This window comes from Sinocyclocheilus rhinocerous, unplaced genomic scaffold (genome assembly GCF_001515625.1).
Source record: "Sinocyclocheilus rhinocerous isolate Xijiao unplaced genomic scaffold, SAMN03320098_v1.1 scaffold954, whole genome shotgun sequence".
Lineage (NCBI taxonomy): Eukaryota > Metazoa > Chordata > Actinopteri > Cypriniformes > Cyprinidae > Sinocyclocheilus > Sinocyclocheilus rhinocerous.
Window position 1 is genome coordinate 8,912 of NW_015644642.1, and position 14,665 is coordinate 23,576.

The 14,665-nt window shown below is 42.5% G+C and overlaps 1 protein-coding gene across 1 annotated transcript in view; it reads right to left on the reverse strand.

Moving 5' to 3' along the window:
- LOC107758747 (receptor-type tyrosine-protein phosphatase eta) overlaps window positions 1–14,665 on the reverse strand; it is a 58,550-nt gene that overhangs the window by 4,010 nt on the left and 39,875 nt on the right. Inside the window, exons 18-33 of the mRNA XM_016576549.1 lie at window positions 13,216–13,467; window positions 12,913–13,008; window positions 11,790–11,954; window positions 11,391–11,639; window positions 10,889–11,149; window positions 10,039–10,293; window positions 9,636–9,735; window positions 9,486–9,530; window positions 9,389–9,397; window positions 9,197–9,284; window positions 8,947–9,037; window positions 2,253–2,326; window positions 2,003–2,137; window positions 1,590–1,706; window positions 1,295–1,455; window positions 1,041–1,176 (exon numbers count right to left, since the gene is read on the reverse strand). Coding sequence (XP_016432035.1) covers window positions 1,041–1,176; window positions 1,295–1,455; window positions 1,590–1,706; window positions 2,003–2,137; window positions 2,253–2,326; window positions 8,947–9,037; window positions 9,197–9,284; window positions 9,389–9,397; window positions 9,486–9,530; window positions 9,636–9,735; window positions 10,039–10,293; window positions 10,889–11,149; window positions 11,391–11,639; window positions 11,790–11,954; window positions 12,913–13,008; window positions 13,216–13,467 — 2,234 coding nt within the window. The remainder of the gene's footprint in view (window positions 1–1,040; window positions 1,177–1,294; window positions 1,456–1,589; window positions 1,707–2,002; window positions 2,138–2,252; window positions 2,327–8,946; window positions 9,038–9,196; window positions 9,285–9,388; window positions 9,398–9,485; window positions 9,531–9,635; window positions 9,736–10,038; window positions 10,294–10,888; window positions 11,150–11,390; window positions 11,640–11,789; window positions 11,955–12,912; window positions 13,009–13,215; window positions 13,468–14,665) is intronic.

Consider the following 14,665-nt stretch of genomic DNA (forward strand, 5'->3'; position numbering starts at 1 on the left):
TAGGTGTTTATGTAGCCTACACAATAATAATCTTTTACATTGTAATCCTTTAATTTTTCATATTTGGCATGTATGTGTGCTGCTGCTTGTCCCTGTGTGTATAATAAGCAGAGTATACACGCATTGTGCACCCACCTATAGGCGCACATTACTAACGCACCCTTTAAATAAACAACAAAAAAATACTGCGCCATTGACAATGGCGTAATCGTTTCAGTTGCTTTAAAATAGCAGTGCACTAACAATGTGCCTGAACACATCTCGTTTTCAGACCAGTACGCCCATGGGCAAACAGATGGGTGCAAGTGCATTTGCTCTTTAAACAATGTGGCGCTGGACATGAAAATGATAACTGCATCGGGCTGAAAATAGCAAAACACTTGCGTCGTGCCTGGCATCGCATTGCGTCTAGTGTATGATAAGGCCCTCTGTCTTCCATGCAGAAAGTAGTTTCCTCAATACATTGGCCCATATCTGTGGACCATCCCAGACCAACGCTGTAGATCACTCGAGGTGACATTCTGGACCATCCCTACTCACCATGTTCCACTACAATCATCCCAACCATCCAGCTCCTCAGGGACATGGTCAACCAGAGCGCCCCCTCTCCACTCTGGTCATCAAGGACTCCATATATACTCATCACATACCCTCATTGTCTAGTCTTACAGTACATAGAGGACTCTCTGATTGCACTACCCTTCAGTAGTGTTCTCTTCATGACTCCCTCATGGTTCCTCTGTGATCATTATGCCTTTATCACCATCATTACCAACTGCATTATCATTGTGTCATCTTCTACATCTGTGTCTGATTTCTACTGCCATTCCTGCTCCACCTGTTGTTTACCCATGTGTTCAATAAAGAATCATCTGGCTCAGTCTGCTTTCTTACAGTAAGTGCTTTTACAAAATTATAAGCCTCGCATTTCTGCTCTAAAAGCTGGCTGCACTTACTTTCGTTGTAAGTGCCTCACTGTAACCGCCATTTTTTTAAAGGAGGTACAAGCTTAACTTGTACTGATCCCCAGAAAACCTTACCTCAGTCTGCACCATGAGAGGCCTGTGCATGCGCATATCATTAACAATTCCGTAGATGTCCACCATGCTGTTTCTTTCAATCTGGAAGATCAGGTGGTCAATGGCAATGAAGGTCCCTGTTCTTCCCACACCGGCACTAAAAAAGTGTGAAGGTCAAATAATAAAATAAAAGTTTAAACTAACAAATGGCAAATTTGAAATTTAATGTTTGCATTGTAATGTAAATTTGTGAATGCTTGTTAATAGGAACTTACCTGCAATGCACCACAGTTGGAGAGTGGCGTGAGTACTGGTCCATGTGTTCTCTGACCAGGTGTCTGAAGTCAATGAGGACTTCAGTGGTCTGTGGAACTCCATGATCCGGCCACGCCGTGAAGTGGAACTGACGTACGTAGCGAGTTTCTGCTGTTTTCACCTACAGAATTATCCATCATATTATTGTAAAATATTACAATAAAAGATTTAAAAACAACAACAACAACAAAATCCACTCTTATATACTACTGAAGGAATAAATGGAGATATCAGGTACAGGAAGTGTTGCTTTACATTTTTGATTCTGAAGTCTCTTATGGTCCAACTCTCCAGTTCTATCTCTGAGGTGGTTGTCACAGAGATGTTTTGATAATGATTAGTCCCTGATGGCCAGTACTTCTCACATTTCACCTGGAGAAAATGACAGAGTGCTGGTTATCTTTACTCCGAGTATACATTTTCACATTTTACCACTTTTCAATGTGACTAATAATATGTCACGATGGTCGGTGGTGATAGCCTCATAGGCAGCACGCCAACATGTAGTGCCATTGTGCTTTGGGCATCCCGAGTTCGAGTCCTGAGATGGGGACCTTTCGTGATCCATTCCTCTATCTCTCCCCCACTTTGCTTCCTGTCTAACTACTGTCCTATCGAAATAAAGGCATAAAAATGCCAAATAATAATATTTCACAATGAAAACTTACTCGTCCCATCTCGTTGCATTTGGTCAGCATCACTATGGTGAAGACATTCTTCTCCCAGACCATTCTCCAGAATTCATTCACTGTGACGGGCAGTGGACCCTGAGCTGCTATAAACTCTTTTCTTGAATTATAGCCCTGTTCAAAAAAAAAAAAAAGAGAACGAAAGAAGAGTGAAAAACATGCTTAGACATAACCAAAAAAAAAACAAAAAAAACGATTCCGAAATTTTCACTTCTGTTTATATGCTTACTGGGATGTAGTTGGCATTGATGTAGTCATCAAAGGGACTGCCACACATTGATAACTTCACTCTTGAAGCATCATCTGTTGAAGGCAAACATACAATTAGTATTAGAAAGTAGTTATTAATTAAGAACTCAAAATTATGCATCTGATTTTATATAAGGTTATAAGGTTGCATTGTAGCGTCATCAGAGTTGGGAAGTAACTATTTACATGTACCTAAATTACGTAATTTAATTGGGTTCTTGACGTGACATGGCATTTTCACTGTCCCACAAGACAAAAATGAATATAATTAATATTGTCGTTATTTAAAATTCAGTAAATCATTAAACATTTCTTTGTCTTACATGGACCTGTTGTTCCCTTTCAGTCGGTCTCTTTTGACATCACGTCGGTGATGACCAACGAATTGGGATCTCACTAGAGAGGCCAATCCACTTCGAGTGTAAACTAAATGAGCTAATGCACATTGGCATGCGATTATTGCATCCAGCTGCCGCTGATCACAGCGTAAGTATAAGAGGCAGCAGGTGCACTGCATTCATTCATTCTTTCGCTTCGGAGCCGAGCGGTAGTGCATCACTTACGAGTGCGGGCGTTACGGCACGGCAGCGGTGGTCACGGTCGCACAGCGAGAACAGAAATCATCTTCGTGCAGACAGCTACACCAGGAGTGTGTGGTGGCCAGCTCTCCTGCGTGCTTCAGCACAAAAAGAACATTTCTCTAAAAGAGCAACACGGGTGATCGCGTCTTTTTAAAGATGTCTTATCACCCGTGCGTTTCTGGGTGCGGTCGCTATCTGGCGCCTCGGGATGGTCACGATCGCTGTCTCACGTGTCTGGCCATTGAGCATGCTGAGCAAGCGTTCGTGGATGGTGCATGTTTCACTTGTGGGGACATGACCATCTCGGAGTTGCATGAAAGACTCTGTTATGTCAAACGTGGCGGGGTCCCTCTGCCGCGATCCAGTGTTCGTCTCGACAGTCGGGGCGGCGCTGTGTCCGGCGGAGTCAGAGGTGATTTGAGGATCCCAGTGACGGCTTCCCCAGAGGGAGTTCGTCACCCCTCAAGCACTCCGCAGCCGGTGGAGCGGCCGGAGGGACGTGTTGGCCCCTCTACAAAGTGGAGGGAGCCGGTCGTTTCCTTCGGTTTGCCCCCTCGAGACCAGATGTCAATCGCTGAATCGGAGGGCGAGCTCTCTCTCTCTGGGGATGACGACTCGGCTGCGTTGCCCCCTTCAGGTGTGACAGCATTGTCCGAGCCAGACCCAGAGATGACGGCTATGCTTTCCCGGGCCACCGAGAATGTCGGACTCGTGTGGAATCCTCCACCATGTCCCGATCCTTCGAGGCTGGATGAGCGGTTTCTTGGTGGAGGTCGCGCTGGTTCTCAGCGCCCCCCTCCGGTGCCATTCTTCCCGGAGGTGCATGAGGAGCTCACAAGATCGTGGAAGGCACCTTTTACTGCCTGAAACAAATCTTGTAGCTCCTCCGCTCTCACCACCCATGATGATGGAGCCGCTTTGGGGTACACGGGCATTCCCTCGGTGGAGCGGTCGGTGGCGATGCAACTGTGTCCGACGGCCGCTACCACTTTGCGGGGTGATCCATGTCTCCTCTCACGGGCCTGTAAGTATTCGTCAGGTTTAACTGACAGTGCTTACAGAGCTTGTGGGGAGGCAGCTTCCGCCCTCCACGCCATGGCGTTACTGCAGAAGGCCAAAGCCCTGAAAGACCTGCACGAGGGTGGTCACGACCGGGCAGTCCTACATGAGCTGCGTGCTGCGACAGACCACGTGCTTCGAGCGACAAAGGTGACCGCACAGTCCCTGGGTGGTGCAATGTCCACGTTAGTGGTCCAGGAGCGCCATCTCTGGCTGTGTCTGGCCGACATGAAGGAGCATGAGAAAGTACAATTCCTGAATGCCCCCGTGTCTCAGACCGGCCTTTTTGGCGACGCTGTCGAGTGCTTCGCCCAGCAGTTTTAAGCAGCACAGAAGTAGACGGAGGCGATCAAACACATCCTGCACCGGAGGAAACCTGCTGCTTCCGTCCGGGCTGCAGCCCCTCAGCCTGCTCATCGCCGTGGGCGCCCCCCTGCGGCTGCCCCCACTCCCACGCAGCAGCAGCAGCAGCCTTCCACCAGGCAGCATCGTGGAGCCGGTCGCAGGCAGGGTGCCCAGCCTGTCCAAGCCCCTGCCAAACCTGGCGGTAAGCACAAGTGCAAGAGGCCCTGAGATGGGCGACCCGGAGATGGAGGAGACTGCTCGTCGGGAGATGGTGACCACACCACTCCCTCCCCTGGAGGAGGGCCGGGTGGAGAATCTTTTTGATTAGTTTTGTTTTTGTTCCGCTGCTGGCCCAGCAGCCATTCTGTCACCGATGGAGTTTTGGTTCCTTGCCACTGTCGCCTCTGGCTTGCTTAGTTGGGGACACTTCATTTCCAGCGATATTGTTGACTTGATTGCAAATGATTGCAAAGATACTATTTAAACTGAACTGAGCTGAATGAAAGAGGAGGAGAGTTGTGAACTTTGCATCACAGGGTCACTTCCCCCCTCCTCTCTCGTCAGCGGGCATAAGTGGGTTGCCCAAGAGCACCCCTCCTGCCCATTCGTGAAACCAGGTAGGGACTGTAGCATTCAAGTCCCCGCTTCATGTCGTCACACACCGGGCTGTCACAAGCCTCAAACCAGGACCCTGTGTTTTCTCCCGCACACGGAGGAACCAGGTGAGTGTTACACTTCACACCCAGACTCCGCCCTCTGCCACAGGCCAGGCCGTCACAGGCCTCGGGTCGAGTCCCTGTGTTCCACCACACTGCCCCACTGTGGGTACGTCGGTGGCTCCGTTGGTTCCTCTGGCACGGTCTCTCGGAGCCTGGTTAGCGCTCCCCAGTCCGTCTCGGTGGCTCCTGCGGACCATCAGACTCGGCTATGCGATTCAGTTCGCCCGGCGTCCCCCCAAGTTCAGGGGCATCCGGTTCACTTCAGTCAAGGCTGTCGATGCCCCTGTCTTGCGTGTGGAAATTGCAGTCCTGCTGGCGAAGGACGCGATAGAGTCCCTTCAGCCGATATGAGGTCGGGGTTTTACAGCCCTTACTTCATTGTGCCCAAGAAAAGCGGTGGGTTATGACCTATCTTGGATCTGCGAGTTTTGAACCGTGCGTTCAAGATGTTGACGCAGAAACGCATTTTCGAGTGCATCCGTCCCCAAGATTGGTTTGCAGCGATCGACCTGAAGGACGCGTACTTTCATGTCTCGATCCTCCCGCGGCACAGGCCATTCCTGCGGTTCGCGTTCGAGGGTCGGGCATATCAGTACAAGGTCCTGCCCTTCAGGCTGTCCCTGTCGCCTCGCGTCTTCACCAAAGTAGTGGAGGCAGCCCTTGTTCCTTTGAGAGAACGGTGGGTGCACATTCTCAACTATCTCACTCATCTGGCTCATACTCACACAGTCTCGCGATCAGTTGTGCACACACAGGGACCTGGTGCTCAGACACCTCAGCCCGTTGGGTCTTTGGGTCAACTGGGAAAAGAGCAAACTTGTGTCAATGCAGTGGATCTCTTTTCTCGGCATGGAGTTGGATTCGGTCAGCCAGACAGCACGCCTCACCCAGGAAAATGCTTATGAGACCGCTTCAGCACTGGCTCCATGACCGAGTCCCGAGGTGGGCGTGGCGACGCGGTACTCACCGGGTTCAGATTACACCGGCCTGCTGCAGAACCTTCAGCCTGTGGTCAGATCCCTCATTTCTTCGGGCAGGAGTGCCCATGAAACAGGTATCCAGGCATGCTGTGGTATTCACGGATGCCTCGGCCACCTGCTGGGGGGCCACGTACAACGGGTACGCAGTCTCAGGGGTTTTATGGGTTTTCACGGGTCCCCAACTGCGTTGGCATATTAATTGCCTCGAGTTGCTAGCAGTACGCCTTGCCCTGAGCCGCCTCATGCTTGGTACGGACGCACTGGCACACAGCTGGCCCCGGGGCCTGTGCAAATATGCGTGCCCCACAGTGAGCCTGCTTGCACAGACACTGTGCAAGATCAGGGAGGACAAGGAGCAGGTCTTGTTAGTGGCTCCACATTGGCTCAACAGGACCTGGTTCCCGGAACTCATGCTCCTCGTGACAGCCCCTCCCACCAGGATGACCCCCGGAAATGTTCGATCAGAGCCGTGCTTTCCTTCTTGCAGTAAGGGTTGTAGCGTAGGCTGTCCCCCTCCACCCTTAAGGTTTACTTTGCTGCTATTTCGGCCCATCACAACCGCATAGATGGGAGGTCAGTGGGGAAGCATGATCTGCTCGTCAGGTTTCTTAGGGGGGCCAGGAGGTTAAATCCTTCGAGGCCTCCCTCTCTGCCCTCTTGGGATTTGGCATTGGTGCTAAGAGCCCTACAAGCTGCCACTTTCGAGCCTTTGCAGTCAGTCGAGTTGAAGTTTCTTTCTATGAAAACCCTGCTCCTGACTGCATTGGCCTCAATCAAGAGGGTGGGGGACCTGCAGGCATTTTTGGTCGACGAATCGTGCCTTCAGTTTGGGCCGGCTGATTCCAGTGCAACACTGAGACCCCGGCCCGGCTATGTGCCCAAGGCTCCTACCACTCCCTGCCCCTGGAGGAGGCAGACCCAGCCCTAGCTTTGCTCTATCCTGTACGCACTCTGCGACAGTACGTAGATAGAACTCAGAGCTTTAGGACCTCAGAACAGCTCTTTGTCTGTTACGGTGGACAGCAGAAGGGGAAGACTGTCTCCAAGCAGAGGATGGCCCACTGGATAGTGGATGCCATCACCTTGGCCTATGGAGCACAAGGTGTGCCCTGCCCGCTCATATTTCCACGGTACAATTACTAGGGCCGTGTTTCCCCTGCCAGACCACGTTCTGTCATCTCTAAATGAAGCAGCCATGAGCCATCTCAGAGACTTCCATGTGCAGTAGGGGCCCCTCAGGGTTACTCCACGTGAGTAAATGTCACTTAACCCCCTCTGGGAGGAGGTGACTCCGCAGTGTGTCGCCACAGTTGCTGTTCCACCGCTGAGCTGCCGGGTCACCGGCTCGGCTCCTCAGCGAAAGCATGAATGAATGCGGTGCACCTGCTGCCTCTTATACTCACGCTGTGATCAGCGGCAGCTGGATGCAATAATCGCATGCCAATGTGCATTGGCTAGTTTAGTTTACACTCGAAGTGGATTGGTCTCTCTGGCGAGATCCCAATTCGTCGGTCATCACCGACTTTTGTCCTATGGTGTAACTTTTATAAATGAAAAAGAAAAGCATAAAAATTTTAATAGATACCTCCGGCATAATTGTACAAGTGTCTATTTTAGTAAATGGCAATCATTTCTTTCATCCATACATTTCTGAAAACATAGGAACTTGATGATGATGTGCACATGGTAAATTTTTGTCTCATAATTGTGCAAATATTTAACTTTTTTGGAACCACTACAAAAGTGTTACTTTTGTTGTCCTTTGGTGTGACACCCCTAAATTATATATTTTTTAATTAAAAACTGCATGTTAAACTACATAATTATGGAAAATTCTGCAAATGTGTCTTGCTTACCGCTAATGACAGGTTAGCTCGGAATAGCAAGGTCATTAATTGACAGAAGGCTGAAACGTCCTTTGGTGTGACAGATAATGTCCTCTGGTGTGACGCCTGTACAGTCACACCAGATGACAAGGTCTGTTTAAAAAGCATTTTAAATAATTAAATAAGATTTGTTTAACTCCTTTTTATTCTTTTTTGATAATTTTCAATGTACTTAAATGCAATAATTACATTCATTAAACTATTTTCTGATGTTTTTACAGAAAACTTGTACTGTTATAAAGTGTCATGAAAATAAGTATAAAATGTGATGCTTTGTTTTTGAGACAGAGAGAATTGAGGGAGAGAAATTAGTGGAAGAGAAATATGGACAGAAAATTAACAGGGATCCACGCAGAAGGGAGGAGATCCTAAGAGAATGATCCAGAAAGTAAATAGAATAAAAATGATACCTTAAAAAGAGTAGCTATATAGTAAAAAAAAAAAATTCATTCACATCTTAATGAATATAGTTTGAATATCAATCGTATTTAGAAATTTAGAAAAGTAATCAAAAAGTAATCAAATGTAATCAGTTACATTACTTTAATAAAGTAATTGAAACAGTTACACTACTTATTACATTTTAAATATGGTAACTTGTAATCTGTAACCTATTACATTTCCAAAATAACCTTCCCAACACTAAGCGTCATACCTATCATGTTCTGTTATACTCCAAGCACTTTTTTTTAAATTTTGATCATTTTTTTCACATATTGTCTGTATACATTTCCTGTTCATTCATTTCTTATTTTTCTTGATTTCTGATTGTTATCACCTGTGTCTAGTTTAGATAATCATAATCCTGAGTCTACATTGAATGTATTCTCTGTTCTTCATTTTTGTTTATTTCTTTAAACCTACAGCATGCAACTTTTGGCCCTCTAGCGGTTAACAAAATAAACTATGCATCTTGCAGGAGAACATTATTTTGGTTGTGTTTTGGCTCTGCGCCTTAGGAAATGAACTGAAAATGTATCTGGCTTTGTGCAATGTGACTTCAGTGTGAATAGTCTGGGTACAATCTATCAGTCAGCTAGAGATTGAAGCCTGTGATTGGGGAAAACTCATGCCACCTTTTAGTGCAACAGTCAGTCTACTCACAAGGTAGCACATTGCTGTAACGGTTCTTCGGCTTGTTTTCAATAGCCAGGGCAGTGTTTTTGGACTGTGCCGTTCCAACAGTTTTCAACTCCTGCAACAACACAGCACTTCTTTAGATCTAGATTTTGAAAACACTCATTTCTAAATGAATTTCTGTGACAAGTCCAGAGTAAAACTGTTTGATAATATTGTCATAGGAAGAAGTGTGTAAATTAAAAAAAAAATACATATTTGTGTTTCTCATGTGTACCTCATACTCTTCAGCAAAACCACAGTTGGAATCTGCATGTTTCTGCTTAAAGTACTCTTCATAATCCTCTATTCTCAAAGCAATATTACTGTGTACCATAAAAAAAAACACGTAACAAATATACAATAAAGCGTAAAAAAATCATGTTTCAACATTAAAAATGAATAGATTAATAATAAAACAGTTACTTACATTTTATTGCTGGAAATAGAAGGAAACATTCATGCATTAACAATTTTAAGTTTTGTCAAAGAAAATTTTTAACTGTAAACATCTCAAACAAAGTTACCTAATGTTGTGTACAGGGATGTCGGGACATTGTTTTTTGGTTTGTCTATAACAGGGAGTAATAAAGAAATGTTACTAAAATGAATCTGAAAGACTTTTGTATCTTGAAATATATCCAGTATTTACTTCTCTGATGACACTGGCAACTCACCTTTTTGAATAGAAGAAGAGAATGAGAGTGATGATGAAGAGAAAACAGAGCACTGCCAAAACTACGCCAACAATCAGTGGAATGTTAGACTCAGGGGAATCTACATGAGAATTATTACATAATATAATTAAACACGTTTCCGGTGAAGAAAAAGCAATAAAGTATTTTAAGGTTTTTTTCAGAATAAAACCTTGTTTATTATATTATCCAGATCACTTAATGAAAAGATGATACACTGAGATGCAATAGATTATCCTTAAAAAACACATTATGGGTATTATGTAATTTTCTGATGGAGTTAGTGACATTGAGAGTCACAACATTATATTAAAAGTTACTTTGGGAGTTTTGTACAAGATTTGCACAAAGGGGAAGAGGACAGATATTTGATCATTTTACATACTGGTAAATTGTGAGATGCATAAAATGTCTCCTTCTGTTGATTGATCTGCTGCCACAGCAGTGATGCAGAATGTGTAATTGACTCCAGCAGTCAGATCATTGATGTGATAGGAAGTGTTATTAGTTGTTACATACTTCCTTTTCTCACTCCATTGAATTCTAAAAAAATCTCTATTTCCAGCTGGTTCATTCCATGTCAGATACACAGAAGATTTTGTGACATCAGTCACTCTGAGTTTCTTGATCACATCTGGCTCTGTGTGGGGCAAAGAAAAATAAATGAGTTGGTGAAAGTGGGAATTATAATTATACAATTACATGGTATATGTAGTTACACCAGAATTTGTGAGAATCAAATGTACACTGTACAATTTTCCGTCCAAAAATGAGATGCTGACAAAGCTGAGGATTAATAGGTTATGGCAATAAAAACATATTCAGTGTGTACAACTAAGAACATGCGATAGCACTTTAGTTTAGGGACGAATTCTCACGTTTAAGTAGTTGCTTATTAACATGCATATCACTAGCATATTGGCTGTTTATTAGTGCACATATTAAAGCCTTATTCTTCATGACCACATTTTGGATCCTTTAATCCTACCCCACACCTAAACTTAACAACTACCTTAATAACTATTAGTAAGCAGCAAATTAGAGGAGTTTATTGAGGCAAAAGTCGTAGTTAATGGTGGGAATTGGTCCCTAAAGTGTGACCGAACACATATGTTTTAGGTTCCTCACATTAAAACAAGTAGATACTGATAAAATTATATTAGTAGAAAAAATTTGGGTCAGTTTGTTTAAACAGTCTATTTAGCAAAGAACAGATAATTTATCGTTTTACATACTGGTATAGTTTGAGATACAGAAAGTTTCTCCTTCTGTTGAATTGTCGGCTGCCACAGCAGTGATGTAGAATGTGTAATTGACTCCAGCAGTCAGACCAGTGATGTTATACCATGTGTTATTGGTTATTGTATGGTTGGATGTTTTACCATCACTCCAATTAAGGTTAAAGAAAGATCTACTTCCAACTGTTTCATTCCATTTTAGAAACACTGATGATGTTGTGATTTCAGTAATTTTGAGAATCCTGATCACACCTGGCTCTGTGTGGGGAGAGAAGAGCAATTCATACATGTTGATGCAAGGGGAATTAAATAAAGTATGACTGTAAATATGAGTAAGTATGAGTTGTGCAATTATGAATTGATCAAATAATTGTAATAAGGCCAGAACTCAGTGAGATGTTGCTGTAGTTTTCTGCTCAATGCAAGTAAATATGAGCTGGTTTCAAGGATGAAGATTCCGCAGATTATCTCAGATTAAACATCCAATCAGAGCTCTTACTGGTATACAGTGAAATCTGATTGGCTCTTCCCTCGGTCACATGATCAGCTGCAACTGCAAACACTCTGAATGTGTACTGCGCTCCAGGAATCAGATCATTTATTTTGATGGAGGTGTTTTCAGTGATCACATTCTTATCTTCATATTCTACACGATAACGGGAGCTTTGACCATTCGGTTTAGTCCAGTTTAGTAAGACAGAGGATGTTGTAATATCATCAGCTGTGAGGTTCATTATGACGTCAGGCTCTGTGAGTGAAAAATAACAGACATTTGGGAATTAAAACGTGACTCCTGAAATCCTAATGTAGTGAAGATTTATATATATTTGAAAGGAATCAGTCAATAATATGAGTATCTGGCTAGAAAAATCAGGAAACATTTAATTGGAAAACATACTAGTATATTTTGAGGTAACCACTGATTCTCCTTCTGTTGATTGATCTGCTGCAACAGCTGTGATGATAAATGTGTAACTGACTCCAGCGGTCAGATCAGTGATGTGATAAGAAGTGTTACTAGTTGTTGAACTTCTGTTTGTTTTATCACCCGTCCACTGAATTTGAAAGAAAGATCTATATCCAACTGGTTCTTCCCATGTCAGAAACACAGATGATGGTGTGATTTCAGACACTGTTAGATTTATGATCATATTTGGCTCTGTTTGGGGAGAGAAGAGCAATTTTTTTTTTTTACAATCAGGACAAAAGTGAAATATACATACATATGGGGGAAATGTCGACTGGTGGGCCAGATTAACTAACAATTGACTAAAAAGAGGGAAGGCATTATTCTTATAACATACTTTGTAGCACAAAACAGATATTTTATAGTTTTACATATAGTCACTACTATATAGCAAGAAAATCCGATTTTATAATTCTACATACTTGTGAATTGTGAGATGCAGACAGTGTCTCCTTCTGTTGATTGATCTGCTGCCACAGCAGTGATGCAGAATGTGTAACTGACTCCAGCAGTCAGACCAGTGATGTTATAGGAAGTGTTAGTAGTAGTTTTATTTGTTTTATCATCAGTCCGGTGAAGTTTAAAGAAAGATCTATGTCCAATTGGTTCATCCCATCTCAGAAACACAGATGATGTTGTGAAATTGGTCACTCTGAGGTTCCTGATCACATCTGGCTCTGTGTTTCGGAGAAAGAAGCGAGTCATAATTGTTGATTTGAAAAAACCATCACACAAGACACAAGCAAAGTAGAAATACATAAAGGATGAAACGTGAACTGGTGGGCCAAATAACAAACAATAGACTGACAAGGGGGAAGGCAGTATCTTGGGTTACACTTTATTTCGACAGTCCACTTTAGACATTCTACTAACTATAAGTAACTTTGTAACTACATGTCAACTACATGTCAACTAATTCTCATTAATTTGCAACTACATGTCTACTAACTCTCAGAGTAGACTGTTAGGGTAGGTTTAGGGTTAGTACAATAAGTGATGTTATAGGAAGTATTAGTAGTAGTTTTATTTGTTTTATCATCAGTCCGGTGAAGTTTAAAGAAAGATCTATTTCCAACTGGTTCATCCCATCTCAGAAACACAGATGATGTTGTGAAATTGGTCACTCTGAGATTCCTGATCACATCTGGTTCTGTGTAGGGATTCACAAATGTTGAGTTTTTTGTTTCTTTTCTTTTCTTTTTTTAACAATCAGAACACAAGTGAAATATAAATACATACAATGGGGAAATGTGAATCATTCTTATACTTTGTAGCACAAAACAGACATTTTATAGTTTTACATAGTTACTACTGCTGTATATAGCAAGAAAATTAGATTTTTTTAAATTCTACATACTTGTGAATTGTGAGATGCAGACAGTGTCTCCTTCTGTTGATTGATCTGCTGCCACAGCAGTGATGCAGAATGTGTAATTGACTCCAGCAGTCAGACCAGTGATGTTATAGGAAGTGTTATAAGTTGCATCTGTTTTATCATCAGCCCATTGAACTTTGAAGAAAGATCTATTTCCAATTGGTTCATCCCATGTCAGAAACACAGATGATGTTGTGAAATTGGTTACTCTGAGATTCCTGATCACATCTGGCTCTGTGTTTAGGAGAAAGAAGCAACACTGTAAAAATGACAGTGAATTTAACGGTAAAAAAGCTACAATAAAAACCCGTTAAATGGTTAACAGTAAGTTCCCCTTCTATATACGGTGAAAAACTGTATTGGGCAGTACATGTAATTTTACGGTAGTATACCGTTTTTGGAAGTGAAAAAGATTGTATAATTTACAGTGAATAGCCGTAAATTGACATTCCCAGAATTCCCTGCGTTACATTTCAAATTTGATGTTTTTTTTTGTTTTTTTTTTTGAGATAACTATGTTTCTTCTTAGTTATGTTCTTATCAGTTGTGTACATTAGGGATGTATGTTACATCTAATGTTGTTCAATTAATATTTATTGCATTATTTCATTTTCATGTGTGTTACCATGATGGTGTTTAGTGTTTGTGTGATTAACATTGTGCACCTTCTATATATGTTAATATTTAAAAGCTGCTTGTGATATGCTTTGGTTTATCATGTGATTTTCTCATGACCACCTGCTTTTGGTGCAGTGTATTACAAAGGTACAAAACAGATTTCAGTACTTCAGTGGGTTGGTATATTAACATTATATCAGTTAATGAAATTATGGTATTTAACTGTAAATTTGTTAAAACCGTAAAACCTAAAACGCTGCTACCGTATTTTTACGGTAAAATTCTGGCAACCACAGCTGCCGTTTATTTACCGTAAATTTTACGGATTTTTTTTTTTTACAGTGAAGTCATAATTGATGATTTGAAAAAACCACAAGACACAAGCAAAGTAGAAACACTTAAAGGATGAAACGTGAACTGGTGGGCCAAATTAACGAACAATAGACTGACAAGGGGGAAGGCAGTATTTTAACTACTACTTTAACGTGAGCTTTGTATGGAGATTCACAGATGTCAAGTTTTTCTTTTTTCTTTTCTTTTTTTCTGTTTTTAACAATCAGGATACAAGTGAAATATAAATACACACAGGAGTAAATGTGAATCATTCTTATAACATACTTTGTAGCAAAAAACAGACATTTTATAGTTTTACATAGTCACTACTATATAGCAAGAAAGACATTTTTTAATTCTACATACTAGTGAATTGTGAGATGCAGACAGTTTCTCCTTCTGTTGATTTATCTGCTGCCACAGCAGTGATGCAGAATGTGTAACTGACTCCAGCAGTCAGACCAGTGATGTTATAGGAAGT